We start from the raw sequence: 22997 nt of genomic DNA, 5'->3' as shown, positions 1-22997 counted from the left end.
TAAGTGGAAACTGACAAGACGACTGTTTCCACACACCCCGTTCAACCCAGCAACAACCTACAAGCTTAAAGACGCGTCTTCACGAAGTTCCGTTTAACCCAGCAACAACATAATCTGTAGCCTTAGGCATCAAAGTCGTTCATTTGTTCTTTCCTTTTCGCAAGAAAGTGGGCGGGATGAAGCACGGTCGCTGCATTATGATTCATAGCTTCCCTACAGACTGAGCTATTACATCCATGTGAATGTATTGAAAATATACATTATTTTACACATTTTCACATGGATGTAATGTGATATTAATTTAGAATAATATATGCTACTGTTCAAAAGTTTGGGTTCATGAAGATATTTTGTGAGAAAGAAATGAATAATTTTATTCTTCAAAAGGCTTTTTTAATTTATCAAGTGACAGTAAAACTAAGATTTCGGTTTCAAACTTTAAACTTTTTCCTCGCAGGAATAAAATACATTTTATATATTAAAATTAAAATAGACAAAATAATTCAAATATAAAATCTATGACTGCTTTAACTGTATTTTTTTAATGAATAAATGCAGCTTTTATGAGCACAAGAGACCAAAAAATGTAAAAAAAAATCTCACTGACATCACCTCAAATTTGTGAAAAATAGTGTAAATTATAATTTTAAACTATAATATTTATATACAATAAAAATATAGTATTATTTCTACTTAAATTAATATAATTTGTCTACTCAAAACCCTCACAATTACTGATAAACGCAGTTTAAAACAAAAAATTAAACTGATTTTATATAATCTTTAATAATAAAATGAAATAAAAATGCTCATAAATGTGATTCATATACGCTTCCAATGATTTAGAGTCTCAATTTGAAGAGTACTCACTAAAAGTCACTAAGCAGATGGTTGATCATTTATCTTGGGACAGGCATGTAGAGAAAAGCCACAGGACCGCCACAAGTTCCTGTCACAGAGCCATTGGCTAAGCGTTCTGAGAAAATGATTAAGGAAAGCACATTAAAAAGTCGAACCTGGACATATTGTCAGGAGAGCAGGCCGAGTTGTTTCCAGTGGAGATGCTTGTGTCCATGCTGTCCGAGCTCTCCAGGCTGAGGGTGTCGTACGGTTGTTCCCCAGAAGAGGGCGCTGTGTGGTGCAGGATGGAGTGGTGCATGACTGGCCCGGTGGAGGTTGAGGAAAAGGGAATGTTGAGATGTGTTTGAGAGCCATGGAGCGCCTCCCACTGGCACTGGGCCTCTACTGCAGCTTTCTGCTTCAGTTCGGCCAAACGTCTCCGCTGCTCATCAATAACCTGCTGACCTGATGGAGAAAACACACATATATGAGAGGCAGACCTACACCTACAGACTAGATAGAAGTGCCCAAAACTGAACAAATTAAGCATTTTATAGGTCAAAAAAAGCTGCCAAACCCTATTTTAGACTTTACGATGGCACAGTTTGCCCACAATTTGCTCCGGCACAGTTTGCCCACAATTTGCTCCATCATGCCTCACACATACACATATAAAATATGCAACGCATGTGTGCTGAATAAAAAGCCCAAGCAATGCCTCTGATTCAAGATCCATTTGTACACTACCAGTCAAAAGCTTAAACACATCTACTCATAATCTATTACATTTTAGAATACTGAAGTAATCAAAATAAATATATCATTGTGTCATCAAAATGTAATATTTTTTTACAAATTAAAAATTATATGGATACAATTAAAATAACTAATATTAAAAGATAAAGTATATAAATATAATATAAAGTGAACTGAATGTTAACATTTTTTGCAGTTACTACATAATTTCTATATCAAAGCATTTAATTTTATTCTATCAAGTTAATTTATTAAGGTAAATAAATTAAGGTTTTTGATGAAAACATTCCAGGATTTTCTCCATATAATGGACTTCAATGGGAACCAAACTCAAAAATTAAAATTAACAAATCTTTCTGACACATTTGTTAAAACACTATATACAATTTTCAACACTTGACAAGCTATAATGGGCGTTCCGTTGCCGACAATCTCTGCCTACAGTTTACCAATAAAAACTAACTGGGTCGCGTCGCTCAAATGAGGTGTTTGGGAAAATGAATCGTCGAACGAATCATTTGGGAGTCGTTGAGCAAATCAGTTAAAAATAAATGCATATTATTAGACAAATAAAGTGATTTTTATCCTTGCATGCACATTAAACTGTTTTTGGGAACTCCTAAAACAAAAATAGGAACATTTCAAATGCTATGATAGGGGCTCTTTAAATGAGCAATCGTTTCGCTTGATAAGACCCTTATTCATCGTCTGAAATAATTTAAAGCCCTTGAACAGTTTGATTCCCATTGAAGTCCATTATATGCAGAAAAATCCTGGAATATTTTTATCAAAAATCTTAATTTCTTTTCGACTTAAGAAAGAATGACATGGACATCTTGGATGACATGGGGGTGAGTAAATTATCAGCAAAAGTGTTTTTAAAAAGTGAACTTTAAAAATGTATTATCTGTTTGATTAGGGAATTTTGTAGTAACCACATTTTTTTAAGGTAATAGTGAAAAAACTAAAATTAACCTGATAGAATAAAATAAAACGTTTTGATATGGAAATTATGTAGTAATTGCAAAAAAGTTCACAAATTCAGTTAACTTTTGACTAGCAGTGCAGCTTTCAAAAGTGCATGAAACCATTTATCTATACTATAGATTACCACTGATATCATCCTCCAATCCATGCACGGTTAATCCCTTACATAAGTCTAAAGAATGCCATCAGCGGACAAAAAAAACATTAGGGGTAAAAGAACATTTGAACACTGTCAAACCCATTTCAATGGGGGGAGGACGTGCACCAAATGTTGGGTTAGAAATTGAGGATGATGATTATGATGAACGGCAGTCCAATGCTACTACCTGTGGGACCGTCCGTACTGGAAGAGGACGCAAACATGGAGGGAAAGAATTCTGTTTGAGGGCAAGGTTAAAACAAAACCAAAGAAGAGAACAAAAGAAGAGATGGATAAAGTGGCATCCCATGGTCACTATTATTATGAGAGGAAGAAAATCATGTTGGAATTTTTTTTAAAAAGCATGCGGGTTTGGAACAACATGAGGGTGAGTAAATAATGATATTTTCAGGTTGAAGTATTTCTTGAAGTTTGACGGCTCATCAGTTGTTTGTATCAGCTGTCAAGCTGTTGTTCTCATTACCTTTCTGCTGAAGAGCCAGCTGCCTCTTGGCCTCAATGTCCTGCAGGGTGGCTGCCAGGTTGCGTGGGAGACTCCCGGTGCTGTTGGCAACCATCAGAGGACTCTGGGTAAACAAAACAAACAATTATTTCCACCAGCATATTTAACAATAAGGAGGGGACTAAATTGCCACATTAAATGATGCAAGACATTCTGATAACTTGAGAGTAAATGCACTATTTACCCTGGCTTGAGTGTTGCGTCCCAGCGTAGCCGAAGTGTAAGTAGGGGACAGACCAGCGCTGATTTTCGGTCTCGGCGACGATTGGCTGGTATCACTGTCCAGTCGAGAGCGGTACACCTGAAGGGCCAGAAAAACTTGACGTGAGTTGAAGTGATGCTTTTTTAAGATACCAAACAGAGTAAATGTGTAGTTCAACACAAAATTCGGTCTTCATTCACTCATTGCAAGTTTGAATGTAAGATTTAACAAGACAAACAATTCGTTATATGGTTTAAGTATTATATAGCACACATTCTGCAAAAATTGAACTACTGTAGAATAAATGAAGTGAACTTGAGTGAACTACACCTTTAAAATTAGATTTTTTTTATATCAACATTATTAAAATGATAAACAGGACTGCTTTTTTATAAGAAATGCATACTTTTATTCAGGAAATATGCATTAAATGAATCAAGTGACAGCATAGACATTTCAAATGTTACAAAAGATTTATAAGATATTATATATTTATATTGAAATCCTTAAAAAAAGAAGGAAAATAAAGTAGGCTATCACAGTTTCCACAAAAATATTAAGCGGCACAACTGTATTCAACATTGCTAATAATAAGAATTGTTTCTTAAGCTGCAAATCAGCATATTTCTGAAGGATCATGTGAAACTGAAGACTGAAGTAATGATGCTGAAAATCCAACATAGGATTAAATTGTATAAAAAGTATAAAACAGTTGTTTTAAACTGTAATATTTAATATTACATTTCGATTACACAATATTAATGTTTTCACTGTATTTTGGATCAAATAAATCCAGCTTTTAAACATTAAAACATTTTAACAGTAGTGTATAGTTTAGCACACTTCACTGAACAATCAATCAACGAGCAAAATACATGACCAGTAAAAAGTCTTGTTTGTAATTTAAAATGTTTAATTCTCTCATCATTCACTAACTCTCATATCTTTGAAAACATGGGGTGCGTTTCCGGCACAATGGCATAACTCGCTGCGTAACCACAATGGAAATATGTATCGTTGGAGAAATTAACTTGACTGTTTCCCGAAATCATTATAACTTCATTCTGCATCCGTCGTTTAATTGGTTCAACTATAGTTAATATGAGGTCACGCAGGTGGTGGATTAAAAATGTCTCCTAGTTAATCAGCTCGAGATCAAATTAATGTTTGATTATTGCTGTAAATAGTGATCGTGGCATCTGAAGTCTGCTTTGCAATTTTTGTTCTCCATTGATTTGCTTTATTTCCAGATCAATCACGTTCCCTCTTACATCACTCTTACACATCTTTGTGCTGTTTGCAAATGTGGAACTATGGTTTCAAAACACAAAATCATTGGATTATGCTGATAACAGCAAAACTTGCGACCATAGTTGGCTAACAATGCTGTTAGGAAACGTACCCCAGAATTATGTTTTTTTTTTGTTTTTTTTCATGATGCACAAAGGGAGTTATTAAGCAGAACGTTCAAGCTCCTCTTTTCCATACAATCAAAGTGAATGGTGATCAAATCTGATAAGCAAGATTTTAAACGCATAATGACTTAACATTGACAGTCTGTTCCTCAAAGTGATTACATAGTGCGAGACCATTTTTATGTTTTGTCCTTTTTGAACCTTGATTGCTTCTGTTCCCCAATACTCTCATTGCAAAAGAAGAGAGCAGCTTGGACATTCTGCTAAACTTCTCCTTTTGTGTTCCATTGAAGAAATGTTCAGGTTTGTAACAACACGAGGTTGTGTAAAAATATATAAATAATCGACATAATAGTACAGGGGTCCCCAATCCTGTTCCTGGAGATTTAGTTCAGATGCAATCCTGATCCAACACTCTTGTCTATTTTTATTAGCAAAGCCACTTGAAGGCAAGCCTGCAACCTTAGCTGCCAAAAAAGCATAACGCCTGCTAACGTTGAGGTACGCAGGGAAGGAGACAAGAGGCCGTTTTTTAAAAATGTGTCAAGAGGAGAGGCTTCACTAGGCTGAATAAATTGCAAATCGACAGCCCATCAGCTAATTTTCAAAATGTTTGTTCTTAAACATTCGTTTTGGATTGGTCTATTTTTAGAGTTTACACCGAAAAAAAAAAGAAGAAGCTATTTTATAAGATAAGTCACAGACAATTTTGCTACGGTACTTCTCATTCATTTCTATGGTATCCACAAACAGTGACTGATTGTCACACGAAATTCAATGGCGTCAAGGCTGTCATGTGATTGGTTATCAAGACGCACGTAATCCAAATTAGCCGTTATGCTTTCTCCAATGACAGAGCCATAGACCCTCATATCTCGCAATAATAAGACAATCTCTGTCCTGAAGATCATATTGAGCAGGTTTATTTGGGTTTAATCAAGGTTGGAGCTGAACTTTGCAGGAGAGTAAATCTCCAGGAACAGGTGCAATAGCGCCAACCCAAACAACAGAAGATGGCAGAAAAAACCTTGAGATGATGAACAGCCAAAAGCCAAAATAAACAAAATAACATGGAACTCACAAAAAAAAAAAAAAAAAACTTACTTGGACATATAGTGAGGCCTATGAAGATGTGAAAATGTGGAAGAAGAGCAGAAGAAGGTGAATGACAGCTGAGCTTTTGGCTGTTACCTGCAAAGGCTTGCGTGATGACAAAGCTTTAGCCGGGAGGGGAGGAGGGCAGAGCTGGTTTACATCTCCAGCTGCCATAACCTCCTGGTACCAGCGATCTAAATCTAGAGTGGGCATCTGAGGCCTTCCCCAGTCCGACTGACGCTTTACACACGCAGCACATCCATTAGTATGAGTCACAGAGCATGAGCAGGAGAGAGCAAGATGGGACGGTGGAATGCCAGAGAGAGAAAGAGAAGAGTGTTAATGAGCAACTGAATGATTTGTACAGTGACAGAATGACACAGGTAGTTGGCGATACCCAGCTCTAGGAATCAAACGAGAGAGAACAGAGGAGAAAAGACACACCTCAAAGGAGAGAGTGAGGGAGGAGCCATGAGGGGAGGGGAGGCAGGAGAAGGCGGAGTCTGCGAGAGAAGGATGAAGTAATTGGATGGGTGAGGTAGGGGAAGACTCCACTTTCGGCATCCCATAGATCTGGTTTAATTGGCCCACGGTCACATACTCCTGAAATTCAGGAGTGACAAACGGACACAGGGAGGAGGAAAAAACAGGAAGTAGCAGAGCAGGAAAGAGAAGACAACGTGTTATGGAGAGTTTAGCATCTGTAGAGAATGTATATAAGTAACTAGAATACATGATTAACAAAGTTATTCAGTTCCCTATTTCTCAATAAATAAACATCATCCATTATACCGTGTCCTAACCAGCTGCAATATGTTCGTTTATTTGTTCACAGTGAAAATGAAAACAGCTAATTAGAACATAATTTGATGTTTATTATACAGTTATGTGGAGTGAGATTTCAATCAATGGGATTTCACTATGGGCAGAACTATCTAACAGCGTTACAGAAACAGAAAAATGAATGACAAAATGCAGCTGCTTAGGACAAAACCTAACATCTAAGAGATCACCTTATAGCAACATGCCTAAAGATTAATCAGATACTTGGTCATTCTATAAAGCAGGTGGCATTTATGTCCCTTTATTTATTTTATTTATCTGTTTCCAACTTGCAAATTTTAATGAGAGCAAAATATATTCTACCTTTATTATTTATATGCATGTATTTTCCATGAAATTGTATGAAAATTATATCCAAATCTAGTACTATTTATATACTATTATAGTTTTTTTTAACTATACTATAACCACATTTTCACTATTATATTATTCATATTAATTGTACTTAATTTTGTAATTCTGTAATTGAGAATTTGACATTTTCATTAGCTTCTTTTTTAAAACATCACCGTTTATGTTCATTTTATTTTGAGTTTTTTAGTTCAATTTTTCATTATATGTCAAGCTAGCAATTTTGCTCCAAAGAATATGTGTAATTTATTTCTGCTTTATTTTAATTAACAAAAATATTTTTAATAGTTTTAGTTAATGACAATAATCTGAATTTATATTGTATTAAAATACAATATATTCACTTTATATAGCTTGAGATGGCGTAGTGTCATTTTTTGTACACATTATTTGTCAGAATGTTTATGATAAATTATCTTCTCAAAATGGAAAGAGCACCCGATTCAAAGCATGATTCTACTATAATGCTTGGTGATGGTCATGTATATGATATATAGCCAGTCCCTCCAGGATTTCACGATTTTTTTTTGGTGATTTTTGCGATCAAAATGACTGATTTTGTGGTGGTAATTTCCAAAAATTTGTGAAAAAATTTGCGATTTATATATAAAATTTACCATAATAGTATTCAGTCCTTCCAGAGTTTTTTTGTGATTGTTGCGGGCAAAAATCCTTGATTACGTGGCCCGTTTTCTTTAAAAATGTGATGGAAAGAATATGCGGGATATTTATGCAATTTTATGCGATGAAATTGCAGGAATTTGCAAAAATTGAGGGAACTTGCAAAAATTGCGGTTTGATAAAAAAGAGAAAAAAAGTGATTCCCCCAACATCCTGTTCTCACTAGGCTAATGTAAGAGTCATTTCTTATTACTTCCTTTGATAAACAAGCATACTACATCATAGAAAGTGCTGGGAATATTTAATTTCTCATCTTGTTTTATTTCAGACTGTAACGAGTGTAAATAAGGTGTGGCCCCTTTAAGAACTGCGCGCTCCCTGTTGAACTCTCTGCAGTGTTATATGTGCGCCTCAAACACCCCATGTGTGCGTGTAATTTCTGTTTGATGCTACGTCTTTTATCTTATGTTGTTTATTAAGTAACGATGTGACGGTAGAACGTGTGACGGACAGTTCTACGAGTTGGATTTGTGAGGTGTCAATCGCCTCTGTGAAGGCTGATTTATACTTCTGCGTCGAGGGTACGCCGTAGTGTACGGCGGTGGCTACGCACGTAGGCGACGCCGTTGTGAGCATTTATACTTCTGCGTTCAGGTATTGGTTGCTCTGCAGTACTGCTCCGAAACGCTAGGAGGCGGCGGAGGGTTTTAATGTTCCACTGTGTTTAGATTCCTCGCGGCTAGATTACTACAAGCAATAGCGACTGAAAGAGAGTGGATCATGTTGGAGTTGGAGCTTATTGGGGTGGAAAAACAGTTCATTTTAGTGAAATTACTAAAACTGAAAGGCAGAAATGAGAGAAGACGTCGGAGGAGAAGGTACGTGCGGAAATGCGTATGAGGAAATACGATGCTACCAAGCCGACCAATCACCGATCTTGCGGTCCGCGTCGTCGCGACGTGTAGTTACATTTTTGAAGAGGTGCGCGTCAGGCAACGCGGAAGGGTACGCGGTATGGGACGCGTCTGTGCGTATGCTACGCCGTACCTACTGCGCGCACCCTACGCAGAAGTATAAATTGGCCTTGAGTCTGTCTGGCGTCGCGTAATTGCGTCACTTCATAACGTTCCCATGGAAACAGGGGGAAATGGCTGCTCTTGTGTGAAGCAAACGCACATTTTTCAACTTTCTGCTAAGATACATGTGACTTTTTTTTTTGCAACGACAATGCGAGGATTATGAAATTATGCAAACCCCACATATGTTGCACGGAAATCGGCAATTTATGCGGCGAAAGTGCGGCGTATTTGAAAAAATGCGGCCCCCGCATAAATATGCGGACTTTGGCTGATTTTGCATTGAATTCAGCGATCGCATAATCGCATTTTTCTGGAGGGACTGTATAGCAGCATCTACAACACAATAGTAAGTAGCACTAAAGGAAAAAGAGAGGGGAAAAGGTGAAAAGAGAGAAGCAGAAAGAAGAGAGCAGCTATGATACCTCACGGGGGGCAGTTACAGCTGGGTCAAGGGCAAGCGAGAGGCCATGTGAGGAAGCGTTGGCGAGCTGGATGTCATGGCAATCACTCCCATACATCTTATAAACATCCGACAGCTTCAAGTACTCCTGAGACACGTTAACAGCCAACCCATTCACGCAGGACAGAAGTTCAGCTGTCAGTTTATTCACATCCAAACCCCATAAGAGCAGTTCTGTCATATTCATACAACTACAGTGACACTAACAACTAACAACGTCATGCCTCCATCTAACTCTTAAGATTTACAAATTACAAGTTAGCCTGACTACAGTCAAAATTGTTTGAAAATGATACTTTGAGTTTACTCAGTTTACTGAAATTACAAAAATTAGCTAACTGATTTATAAGTGAGTTGGCTACACACAAAATCAATCAACCCCATTCAAATCTTCCAAGGAAGTGTGATTTGCCTTTGCCTCCAAACTTGAGATCCCAACAAGTCAAGTGTTCTCAATAATGCAACACAAATTGAGATATTTTGTACTGCCATGTTCTCAAAGCATGTATTAGTCAATATTGTCAGTTTTTAATGCGCCAGGTTGCATGCACTGACTGTTAGTTTAGTTACCTCCTGAGGCATGATGGGATATGAGTGGAATGAGGATGCATGAAAGGGGGATGAGGAGGAGGAGGGCTGGTCATCGTCTAAGAGGTCAGCCTCGCTGATGTGAAGCACATCCTGGGCGGAGGTTTATAAGTCAAACAATATCCTGAGTCTAAAAGATTTCATTTCCTGTTTTGCTAACCCAATTATTACGGGTTGGGCACATGGGATCCATATGCTATCCGGAACATATTGCTAAAAAGCTGAACCTTATAGCTTTCCTAGCCCAAGAAACCCAAACTACAAAGGTCACTAAGGTGAATTGCAACATGTCTTGCAAAGAAACACATGGGTCTACATGAACCATTTTAGGGTAACATGATGGGATCATACACAGGAATAGCTCAACAACATTTTTGACTTATTTCAAGCAGAGGAGTAGATATTCAGCAGTTATTTATTGTAGCCTTGTGTAACAAGCACATGATTACAATCCTGCTTACCTCCTTTATAGTGTTTGAGCTTTTGGGGAATGTCTTTCCACCAGTTAGGCTCAGATATCTTTTCTCCAGACTGGCCAGCCTTTCCTTTTCCTAAAACACAGATTCCAAATCAATCAGTTAAAAAAAGGTACCACAGAGCAGCAAATCAGCACATTAAAATGATTTATGGAAGATCATGTGAAACGGATTTCCATTACACGAGTAGCTTTTGGTGAAATTTGGTGCTAGTCCTCAACTCTAAGTGTTCCTAAATTGGGGAAGAACATTAAAAGTGTACATTAAAATTAATTTCCATTTCCTGTACCTTCTGTAGCAGCTGAAAGGTGACGCTTCTGTCCTTGACCAGCCTCTCACACTCCTGAGCAGCTTGTATTCCCAGCTGACTGGCCTGGCTTTCCAACGCTGCAACCTTGTCCTGGAAGCAACAATTTGGACAAGAGTTTGAGATGCTCTTGGTGGTTCCATGCATTGTTATATGCGTGTATGCTATTTACCTTTCTTTTGGTGACACTGCTGTGGTACTGGGCTCTGTCCTGCAGCAGCTGCTGGCTGATGGTCTCACGCTCCTCCTCTAGACTGCTCTCCTTCTCTAACTGCTGGAACTCCAGGTCCTCAAACTGCTTTGTCGCAGCCTCAAGAGTCTCAGCTTCCTACACACACATGCATCCAAGCATGGGGTCAAATAACCAATCAAAGCATGACATTAACGACAGCACTGAACAACTTCCGCAGCAGCCAAGCTGAGTCAGTTTAAAGGGATGAAAATTCTGACATCACTTACTCAGTTTTTCTTCTTCTGTTGAACACAAAAGAAGATATTTAAAAAAAAAGTTGGTAAACAGACGGTTGACGGAAGCCATTGACATCCATACAAGAAAAACATATAGTATGGAAGTCAATGGGTGCGGTCAACTGTCTGGGTACTAACATTCCAACACTCTCACGACCAATTCGTACGAATTCGACGCATGATTAAAAAGTGTCTAATTCGTACGACCTCACTCGTACTAATTCGTACGATTTGTCTAAACCCACGTGATGGTTAGGTTTAGGGGCGGGGTCAGGGGTAGGTAATTCGTACGAATTCATACGAATTGGCCAATTCGTAAAATATGTACGCTTTAGCAGTACGAGTGAGGTCATATGAATTGTTACGAATTAGCCACTTTTTAATCATTCGTCGAATTCCTACAACTTGGTCGTGAGATCGGGTTGAACATTCTTTAAAATAACTTATTTTGTATTTCACAGAAGAAAGAAACTCATACAGGTTTGGAAAAACAAGTGGGTGAGTAAGCGATGACAAAATTTATTTATTTTTTGGGCGAACTATCCCTTTAGGAAGCCACTGGGAGGAACTGACTGGAACGTTATGCTACGGGGATGTCAATCTTATCTAGCCCATCTAATTGTTAATTATTTTATTCAAAATATTAATTAATTTTATTTTAACATTATGAAATATAGAGAATATTGCAACACATTATATATGCTTTACATGTATATTTAATTTCAAACTTTCTGCACTAACTATTCCAAGGGGGCCAGTTGAAAAACTTTGTATTATTCCACATAGATCTGTGTGTGGCACACTCTTCCAGAATCCTTCAAGATCTACCATATCATATTATCCAACTGAAATCCAAGTACATCAAATCAAATTTAAAGACTCTGGAAAATGAGGAATATCTATGAGACGACTTCTTTTAGAATATAAATGAATCTCATGAAAGGCAACACAATCTGTTTATAATGTAGGGAAGTCTTGTCATTTCTATATACAAATCTCAAGGACATTGGCAAGCCCTTGCTGTCAATTCATCATAGCGTTTCTGACATTGTAAAGCTTGAATGCTCAGTGCGCAAATGACATCTCTTCTCTCTCGTGCAACCCTTGGGATATTTCCGTTTGCAAAAAGGGCTAGTCATCAAAACCACTGCCCAAGCACTGTCAGAAGAGATTCCTTTACTCATGCTAATCAAAAGGAAAATAAGAAATAAGACATTTCTTCATATTTCAAACAAAAATGTCCTGCTTTGAATTTGACCGTCTTTTTACACAAATCAAATCAAAAACAATTTTGGCAAAAGTATCAATCTGTGTGGTATATAAAGAGAGAAGTGCATGATTTTCTCCAAGACAAGTTTAACGCTAACTCCACCCTAAGCAAATCAAAAGATTGGATTGGTCATGCAATCACAGTGCTGCTGTGCTGATTCCCTACATCATACTGAAACAAATACTAAACCCTGGCCCTATCCTAACCCTTTACCCTCTCTGATCTAATCCATCCATTATTTTGTCTAAAATCTGAACTCGCTTTGACAGGTGACTGCGTGATTGCATTGACCAATGAAATCGTCTGTGGGGCGGATTTTGCGCTTAACTGGATTGGGGGAAAAATCATGTGAGAGGTGTCAAAACAACACTATAGCACTATGTTAGTTTCTGCATTAATAGATTAGTACAAAGTTAAATGGTATTATAACTTTGAAACCAGACAGTAGCATTAATAAACCTCAATAATACACCCCAAAGCATGCAAAGTTCTCAACATTTGATTTCACCACTGAACACGAGTTTATTTCCCAAAAAAAAAAAAAAAAAAAAATCTAGACCCTTTCTTCAGTGCACTAAACTAAAGCAGACAAGATTTAAACATGGTGTTCCCAGTGACAATAATTTGTAATAATAATAAACGTGGAATAATATTTCTGCTGGGATCATCATGACGGATTTGGTGCATAGACAGCCCAATAGAACTTAGTTGTGTATCTGGAAGGTGGGGTTTATGAAGCCAGGGTTGTGGGGCGGAAGCAGTTGGTAAAGTGCTGATGTTCCTGACAGTCACTGACCCTCTTGAGTTGTTCCTGTAACTGCTCCCTCAGAGACTCAGGGCAGTTATGGAGCTGGCTCTTCAACTCATTGTACCCATCCTGAAGCCTCTCCAGGGCTTCCCGCTCCACGTCAACATTAGCCCTCTCCTAGAAAGAAAACACACCATCCGGGAAAGGGAGAGAAAGAGAACACAGCTCAAATCCACGCCATGCAGAAGCGTCCGAGGTTAGAGGTCACAACAGAGTGGGTGGAGCCAGAAAGGATGAACACTAAGCCTTATAAAACACTATGAACTACATGACACTGGACTTTAGGCCGTCTACAGGGCCAAACAGACTTCTGTTCTCAGGCATTTCTTGATCAAAGATTTCAGATGTAATGAATTTCTGCTGGTATGTGCTGTTATTATGCCATACCAAAGGGCAGGAAATAGCTGGCTAGTTTGAAGCTGGCTTTTTTTCTTTCTTTTATCATAAAAAGAAAGATTTGCAATAGCATCATACTTGATACTTCATATATATATATATATTTTTAAAGTTAGTCCTGAGATAGTTCCATGTCTACATATGCTGAGATACTCTAATGCACATTGAATTCATGCAATTGTGCTCTCTTCCAGACCAAAATGAGCAGAATTAAAGCACGTAAAAAAAAAACATATATATCAAAGCACAGACAGAACAACATTCTGTTTAAAGAAAAGCCATTTTCAAGGTTTATAGGGGAATTATCCATGTTTACACGAACACTGCACAGATCGATTGAGGTCAAAATCAATCTAGTACAAATTACAGCCGGTCAGTGACTGGACTGGTAACATGAGCTTTGGTGACAGCCATCCCCATGAGGAGAAAAGGGTTTAAACTCAAAGCAAACAAATTTATAAATAAGGCCGGAATAGACAATGGACCAATCCAGATTGATGCAGAGTCTTTGAATAAACTCTTTATCTTTTTATATCAAGAGAAATTCTTAGTTCACCCAATAATGGAAATTGTTTGCTCGCCCTCATGTCATTTCAAACCCATTTGAGCTTTTTTTTTCCCTTCTGTGGAACACAAAAGAAGAATTTTTCAACTGATTTGTTCCAATATTAGCCTGAATCAGCTTTATATACAACTTACAACTCTAAATTAGAAAATAAATTTTGGCCTGTCTGTCTGTCAAACAAACCTATCATATTACTTGGGATATACCTTTTTTTTTTAAACCTGAGCTTCGGTCCCCATTCACTGTAATTGCATGGAAAATAACAAAAAGAACTTTGTTCAAAAGTTCCTTTTGCGTTCCACACACAGAAAGTCATACAAAAGTCATATTGACTGAATTAAACATTTTTGGGTGAACTATCACTTTAAACATTTCTCCAAGAGCCTAATACTTGGCAGAATTGAAAAATACTAAAATACCCAGAGAAACCCAGAACAAGATGAATGGAAGAAATAAAGGCTGGATTTCCAAAACATGCAGGAAAAGGCTTTCTAAAAGACAAACATTGTCAGTCACCGAGTCTCGCACCACTGGAGCTATTGTCCCTCAAAGCCAGTGCGCTAATCCCAAAGCCTGGGTTTGCGCTAAGCTAAACAGTTTTGAACTCGAGGGGGCGAGCACTAGAAACGGAGAGACTGTGAGTGCAGAAAAAAAGCAGTGAGGAGATTAGAGGTTAATGAAGGCTTGTTAGTGTTGCCAAGCTTTGTAGAGGACCTGATGAGAACCACCACAAAAGAAGAGGAAAAAGACAATACCTCTTGTGAATGAATGCTTGATAACCAAACAGTACCTTGGTTTTCTGCCCAAACTAAACCAGTGAACTGCATTTAAATGTGACTATCATCTTCAGATCCTCTATTGTAGAATGACCAGATATAATGGGAAGAGGTTTGGCTAGTTTGGATGGGCAATGTCGCGCTTTGTTTTGTTTTTTTACCTTGGGATGGCAATCGAGACCAGAATGGGCCTTGAGTGGCCATCCGGCAGAATGGCATGCCTTTAAGGAATGTCAGAGACCAGAAAGGGCTGTTCAGTCCAGAGAGGCTCAACAGTATAAAACAAAAACACAGTCCAGACGGGGATTTGAAACTCTTCACTTCACAATTAAGGTGCGGTCACAAATTACGTGGGCAAAACAAGGTCGATTGTCCATTGTCAATGGTGTAGATGTATGAAGCGCCACTCATTAAGAAATCAGCTCAAGCAGCTCTCTGTTGAATTCATGGGACAAACTTGCAAAATCTGCAAAACTTGCAGATTCCTATTGTTATTACTGGAAAATTTGCAGAACAATAATAAATATGACCGCACCTTTATATCTAAATGACAAATGAATGTATATCCTGCTGAAAAATATAGCATTGCTGGTCACCGGCTTAAGGTTTATGTTTTACATGCTGGGAACAAAATAGATTGCTGGTTTGCTGTTTACCAGCATGGGAAGCAGGAGTGCTGATGATAGCTAGACCAGCTCTATACTAGCCTGGTACAACATTCAAGCTGGATTATGCTGGATTTTTCAGCAAGGTACAGTAAATTATGGATATGTGTGCTTGTATGTGGTGTGAGGGTCCTACTTTGTCTTTTTCTCTCTGGATACTGTTCTCCAGTTCGCTGAGTTTGCGTTGCAGCTGGTTGATAATCTCAGTCTCGGCCTCGATTTGCTCCAGCTCGGCCTGTCTCTCTCCCTGAAGCAGAGCTCTCTCCATCTCCGCCTGTCCAGATCAACACGTCAGATAGAGCAATTCTCACAAAGTCCCCATTAACACACCCTAGAGATCCATCTGACATTCTCTGTTCCACCACGCATCACTTCCTGCTGCTCTTATCCACTATAATTAGGACTTCCTGTATATTTTTCAGTGTATTTAACCAGCAATACAGAAGTTTATGAGAACGGTTCACCTCCTGTTTGGACTCCTGAAGTTGCTGCTCCAGTTCTGTGATTCGACCTTTGAGTTCATCTACCTTTGCCAGCACTCGAACCCGCTCCTCCTCCAGGTACCCCAGTTCCAGACGGCCAATGCTGCCCGATCCCAAAGAGTCCTCTGCCTAAATACACATCACACTCAGTTTATGTGATTTACTGTTTAGGCACACCTCATTCAGTTTGGGGTCAGTAAGAATTGTTTGTTTTTGAAAGAATTATCTTATGCTCATCAAGGCTGTGTTAATTGATCAAAACTACAGTGAAATATTATTACAATTTAAGATAACTGTTTTCTATTTAAACACATTTTAAATTAAAGGCCACTAACAATATCATCAATTTACTGTTATTTGTGCTATTATTTACAGCCCAAATGACGCATGTCTTAAACCAGACACTAATTTGCGCATACAAAACGCATAGAGTGACACAATACTACATCAACTGCTCTGATATAAATAAGGAAATAGAGTCCGACCTGTCCATTTTGCCCATTTAGCAGAACTGGTAGGGTCCGTCGGTCCTGTTGAGCACTCTCAGTGCTACTGCTGTCCTCCTTCAGGTTCTCCTCTTGGCTTTCACAATGTCTCTGCGCCACCTTCAGCGAAGCGCTGCTCACACTGTCCATGGAAGGACGTCTGTTAAGCCCTTCCCTCGATCCGAGCCCAGAGACGCCCATCCTGCCCAGATCTCCCGCCGGCCCGTCACCCTTGTTATACTCGGCGCATAGGTTCAAGATTGTCTCCAGCCGCTGCCGTTCCTAAAACACAAGAGAGAGCAACATAAGATGAGTCAGGGGTGGCAAAAATTGCCCTCACATTATCTAATTTCCTCTGCGCCAGCCTCTGGCACTCAGCATCCAAGTTACTGATGCCAATCTGAAGAGTGAGGAGAGGAAATAAACAGAAGCGCCACTGTCTGGAGCGACTCTTATCAGGCCCTGTCTTCAGCACATACAAACACTCAGAGCAATGCGCTTGTCAGAACAGGCCCTCACTTACAGCAGACATGGACACAACTATGCCACTACACAGAACTCACGTCGTGTCAGCCTGGGGGGTCTGAATGTGGTAACAGCTGCCCTCTTAAGCCAGTCGAGCCCACCTCAAAGACACATTCTCTGTGTGACCTTTGGCCATTGCATGACATTTGCTCTAGACCGAGTATGGTATCCGTCTGTATGGCTCTCTTTTCACGTTTTCAGGATAACGTAATGTTTTGTGTGGTTATAAGGCATGTAAAAATGCTGTTTAGGTCCTAAAAATACAATTTATTGATGCAATTGCAGCATATTATTACTGTGCAACCAGTTAGCGATGATTGAATGGCTGACAATGAATATTTGAATACTTGGCTGCCTATAAAATGTATATTATCTCTAGGACAGGGGTAACAAATTTTGTCCTATGACTTAAATGATTAAATAACGAAATAAATATTTGTTTGCAATGCTAATCAGCATAGAAATATCTTGAATTGTACATCTTCATGTATTTACAAATTATGTTTTTTTTTTGTTTTAATTTTATACAATACCGTTCAAAAGTTAAGGGTTTGTTTTTTGGGGGGAAATTAAATATTATTTGTATTAATCAAGGGTGCATTCAATTGATTAAATGTGACCGTAAAGACCTTTATAATGTTACAAAAGACTACTATTTCCAACAAATAACTTTATATTAATTATAAAAACCTGAAAAGTGTTCCATAAAAAAATAAATAGGAATAAATTGCAATTTAAATATATTAAATAGAAAATAGCTATTTTAATTTCCAGTATTATTTCACAATATTATTGTTTACAAGTGTATACAATATTATAAATGCAGCCTTATTGAGTATATAGTGTACATTTAAAAAGACATTAATTTACATGAAATCTCTTGGGAGCCAGTCCACAACAAACCCCCACCTAGAAAACCCCTGCTGCAGGACTTGAAATAATTGCAGATGTTTAGATCTACACTAGAAAAGGAAGATAAACAAAAAGAGGAAGGCTGGTATTCCAGAAGGTTGTGTGTGCTCTCTTTGATGTCCTCTAGAGACTCGATGAGCTCAGTGTGATTTGTGGAGTACTGTGATGAGTATTCTCCAAACCCTTAATTAGTCCAACCTGTAATCATCAGCCCACTAAATCTCCAAGATCACACTGAGAGGAGGAACATAGCAGAGAATCAGTTCAGACTGTTCCCATGGCTCTTTCCCATCAACGCTACTTAAAGCTGCAGTCCGTAACTTTTGGCGCTCTAACAGTTAATCAACAAAACTGTATTGCGGAAGAACATTGTAGCCAGAATTACTTCTCGCTGTTTATGTCTATGACGAGTCACGCAGGTACTGGGCTACTCTGCAGTAGTGCAACCCGAACCAGTTTAAAATAATTATATATAAATACTTATTATAGGTGAACCGTAGTGATTCAGGATAAGTCAAAAACACGGTTTGGAAAATGGATCTATGATGTACTTGCTCATTATATTATATATTTATTTTGTAAATTTTGAACACAAAAAAGTTATGGACTGCAGCTTTAAGTAGAATTATACTTTTATATGCATATTCAATGTGTGCATGCATATATATATATATATATATGAAGAGTTCAGATGCAAAAGCCTGTAAATGCCATTTGAAATTTTCTTCTTTAATGATGATTTTTTTATCAAACTTGTATATTTAAGTTCAGTAATTTCACTTAAATAACAATTAATAGGTAATTATCATTGCCATTTAAGTGAAATCACTGAACTTAAATATACAAGCTTGATAAAAATGATCATTCTAGAAGAAAATTTCAAATGGCACTTAGAGGCTTTTGAATCTGAACTCTTCATATATATATATATATATATATATATATATATATATATATATATAATTAATATATGTACACACTGTAAAAAAAATTCAAGATTTGTTATCACAACATTTCTTCTTTTATCAAATCAACTTAGATAATTTATGTAGTTCAGATAACATAATATTTTGAGTTTCTGATGATTAAATCAATCTCCATTGCATTAACTCAAATTTTCAATTTCAACGAACTTAAAATTTTAAGGCAACCAGGTTACTTATTTCTTTAAGTTAAACCAACAATATTTTTTTTTACAGTGCAGTAGTATGCAAAAGTCAAAAGTAGAGGTCTGGAAAAAATTAAGAGACCACTGCCAAATCAGCAGTTGCTCTGAATTTATTATTTATGTTTTTTTTTGTTTTTTTTTTTATTAATATTTTTGACATCTCTAAACTACAGCCAACATTTACTCCAAATTTCAAACACAAATTAGCATTTATTTGCAGAAAATGACAACTAGACCTCAAATAATGCAAAGAAAACAAGTAAACAACAAAATACTGTTTTAATCTAAGAAGAGGTCAGAAATCAATATTTGGTGAAATAATCCTGATTTAAAATCACAGCTTTCATGCATCTTAGCATGCTCCCCATCAATCGGTCACATTGCTGTTGGGCGACTTTATGCCACTCCTGGCAAAGAAAAAAAATATTCATTTGACTCAAACAGACAGATATAAACTGCTAATTTTTGTCTCTTCATTTTTTTCCAGAGCTGTGCACACATGATTGAATATACATTTTTGAGCCAATGTGTTTGGTTTAAACTAGGCTCAGAGAGACCATTGAAACTGATTAACTGTGACAGGAGAACTTTCAATCACTTATCAGAATCACATCAACATGTCTTCACCTGACAGGGCTGTCTCCTCCAGAAAATTACACGTCTGAATTACGAAAAGCTTTCATTCCTCAGGCTTCCCCGGCCCGCTCTGTAACATCCCAGAGACCCTTCTAATACCAAAGGGGTGATATCACAGAAAACTTCTCGTCAACTACAATTTGCACCAGTAATTGCTGTATACAATAACAGCTAATTATCTCCATTTCACGCCACTCCACTAAAGCCAAGAGCAACATCACCAATTTTAGAGATTTTTGAACACAGAGGCTTTCACTTAAGACCAGGGCTACAGTAGACCCCAATATGCACAACACTCATTTATGAGTTTAAAGGGTCCTCTGTAGTTGTCATCATTAGCAGGGTCCCCCAGGCGAAGGAAATAGTTTAAGATCATGGTGGCACACCCTGAGTTTTAAAAGCGCTCTGAAACACACAGAGGCTGTAGGAACCGTAGGGAATATAATCATTTGATGTGTTTCCATACAGGCCTGCTAAGCCTCTGATCCCAGAGTTTATAGCCCAGCTTCATGAGTGTTTCCAATCAAAACTGGGGCTACCTGAACACTTCTAAAGCAATATGCGGTTTAATTGCGCTGTAAAGGAGCACAAATTCAACACATGAAGGAATCTGTTTAAGCCCTGGTCACAACACATATGACTGAATAACAACAGACTACTGAATATGCATGCACACTGACTGAATATGCCAGTTTAATGTGTTTAAAAGTACAATATTGGTAATCAAACACTAGTTTTATGGTATATTTAGACTTAAATACACTTTTATATGCAAAATAAAACTAACCCTGATAAAAGAATGCAATGAAAACGACTCACTCACCCTCATTGTGACGTGTTAAAAGTCGCACACTAGTTCGAGTCCTGTGGTTCTCTCAGATGGATTCTCATTGAGTAGCTCTCCAGAACTCACACTCACGCTAAGACAGATGAACAAATAAAGCCCCTAGTCCCTCCGCCTCCAACACACACACATACACTCTCTGGTCTGCTTTCTCAAAGTGTATGCCAGTAGGTACATAAAGCAACCGCACTACATCTGCGCCGGTGGCTGCTGATGAAGATATGAATCAATGTTCACAGAGGTTCACTGAAGTGGATGGCTTGTTTTATTAAAACAAACGCAGTCACAAGTTTAAACGGCATTCATTGAAACTCACTCAGGGGTCAGTGCTCACTAAACAACATGGTTCACGTGTGTGCTGGTCAGATATTCTCTGAGATGGACAAATACCGGTAGTGTGAAATTCACTATTCACTGCATGCTGAAACCCAGATGGAAAAATATAGACTGTTTCCACTGTACCGGTTTTTAGGATAACCGTTAAGCGCTTCATACTTTCCAGATGACAGCAATGAACAGACGTAGCCCACTGTTTACACATATCCCGGGTATGCTATGAGTTTTTTGGTAAACGTGTGTCTTAAAGGCAAAGTTTTCACTCAGGTGTGTGTCCATTTGGGGAAAACGGCAAAGGTTACATTGACATCGCAAGCCAAAAGGACCTTTTAATGATCACCCTACATTGGCATGACGTGGAATAATATCATATTTTCTTATTGTATCAAATTATAAAAGCTTTAGAAAAGTTTCTTTCTAAAATCTCTCTCAATCATTGCTCTTCATTGTCTAATAACTTTTAGTATCACTTTATGCCATTGTTTAAAGCCAGTGTCAAAGTATATTAATAATAAACAAACAAACATTTTATACATTACACTTTTTTGTGTAATCTTCATAAAGTGAAATTCTTAACTTATTTTAGAAGCAAATCAAGCCTCATATTACGTCCAGGTAGACAGATGTAAAAAAAACCTATTAATTCTGAAATTACTTCTTGACAGTTTGAATCAGATAGAAATACAGTATAATGTTTGAATTGAAGGTGATCCGAGATGATGGACCTCCCATAAGAACAAATATAAAAAAATTTCAGTTCAGTTTCACTGAATTAAAGGAAGAAGAAGAAAAACATTGAGAATGTGAATAACTGCTGAATTAGTAACTGAATTAGCACTGTTAGGACTTAAAAATGTTTGATTCATGCAGTATACAAATATATATATATATATATATATATATATATATATATACAGTATATATATATATATATATATATATATATATATATAAAAGAAAAAATGGGCCACATTCAACTGTGGTGTGAACGTATCCAAAGTGAAATGGTATTTTACACAGATGCTTACTAACAACATCAGAACCCCAGACAAAAACTAAGAGATGTTTTTTGGTAGAAACATTCCAGCTCTCTCGTTTTTGTGCATTCCAACCACACATCGACCAATCAGAGCTCATGAGACATGGGCTTATGATCCCAGCTCTTACATTCCACTGTCTTCCTTTAGTCTGGAATGACACACAAACGTACAGCTCCTCAAATCCTTTGTCAAAGCCTCTCAAACCCCCTGCCATGTCGGAGCCTCTCCCCCTGCTCTTCCTGACCTTTTTCTGTCTCTAAATGTGTGACGGGGTCACAGTGGGTCCCCCTTTTACTGCTGTGACGTGCCTGGATTGTTTGAATACCTTAAATCAGACAAGCTTCAAACGCTTCCGTTCTGGGTTTCCAAAACAAACAGCCAAGAGATTTTAAAGCATGGTATTGTTATCTCCCAGAACATGCTTGCACAATGCATATTTTCCATTAAATAAAATTAATGCGCAATAATAATAATAATATGCACAGATTAACTGTTCACAAAAAGATCTATAGCATGCATTTAGCAAATACATGGGTGAACTTTCATTCATGACAACTTTAACCTGGCATGTTGGTTTTTTAGATCAACAAAATGTGTATTTCTCCTTTAAAAAAGTCTTTCTCTTCCTTCTTTTCAAAGCTTGCCTGCAGAAAACCCACTATTTTCAAACACAGACTACAGACTAAACCAAGCACAGTAACATTCAGTAAACATCCTGGGACGCCATTTCTGTTACTGAAATATGTGATATTTCAAACAGCAAAAACAACAGTTCTTATTTAATATGTTTGGGGGGGAAAAACATCACAAACTAAGTCAACAAGATCAGATGTATCTGTTCGTGCTGCACTTCAACATGATGAGAACCTCTAAGTTTGAGGAAAACAGCTTACATTTTTGGAATATAGAAAAAAAAGTCAAGGCGTACGCAGCTGTGAA

The 22997-nt window shown here is 37.7% G+C and overlaps 1 protein-coding gene across 9 annotated transcripts in view; it reads right to left on the bottom strand.

Moving 5' to 3' along the window:
* Nucleotides 1-22997, bottom strand: part of phldb1b (pleckstrin homology-like domain, family B, member 1b) — a 73214-nt gene that overhangs the window by 11490 nt on the left and 38727 nt on the right. For 3 of the 9 annotated variants that reach the window (XM_089121316.1, XM_089121317.1, XM_089121324.1), the window contains 14 exons: nucleotides 16598-16879; nucleotides 16095-16241; nucleotides 15767-15904; nucleotides 15127-15186; nucleotides 13217-13345; nucleotides 10855-11010; nucleotides 10665-10775; nucleotides 10361-10450; nucleotides 9274-9399; nucleotides 6402-6560; nucleotides 6054-6197; nucleotides 3430-3546; nucleotides 3207-3309; nucleotides 1017-1305 (listed from right to left, as the gene is read on the bottom strand). In XM_089121316.1, coding sequence (XP_088977442.1) covers nucleotides 1017-1305; nucleotides 3207-3309; nucleotides 3430-3546; nucleotides 6054-6197; nucleotides 6402-6560; nucleotides 9274-9399; nucleotides 10361-10450; nucleotides 10665-10775; nucleotides 10855-11010; nucleotides 13217-13345; nucleotides 15127-15186; nucleotides 15767-15904; nucleotides 16095-16241; nucleotides 16598-16879 — 2051 coding nt within the window. Of the gene's footprint in view, nucleotides 1-1016; nucleotides 1306-3206; nucleotides 3310-3429; nucleotides 3547-6053; nucleotides 6198-6401; nucleotides 6561-9273; nucleotides 9400-9881; nucleotides 9993-10360; nucleotides 10451-10664; nucleotides 10776-10854; nucleotides 11011-13216; nucleotides 13346-15126; nucleotides 15187-15766; nucleotides 15905-16094; nucleotides 16242-16597; nucleotides 16880-22997 lie in introns of all 9 variants that reach the window. The other 6 variants (XM_089121325.1, XM_089121318.1, XM_089121320.1 and 3 more) reach the window with 6 other exon arrangements.

This window comes from Pimephales promelas, chromosome 16 (assembly GCF_988280905.1).
Source record: "Pimephales promelas chromosome 16, fPimPro1.hap1.1, whole genome shotgun sequence".
NCBI classification, from domain to species: Eukaryota; Metazoa; Chordata; class Actinopteri; order Cypriniformes; family Leuciscidae; genus Pimephales; species Pimephales promelas.
This window is presented reverse-complemented; position numbering and strand designations above follow the sequence as displayed.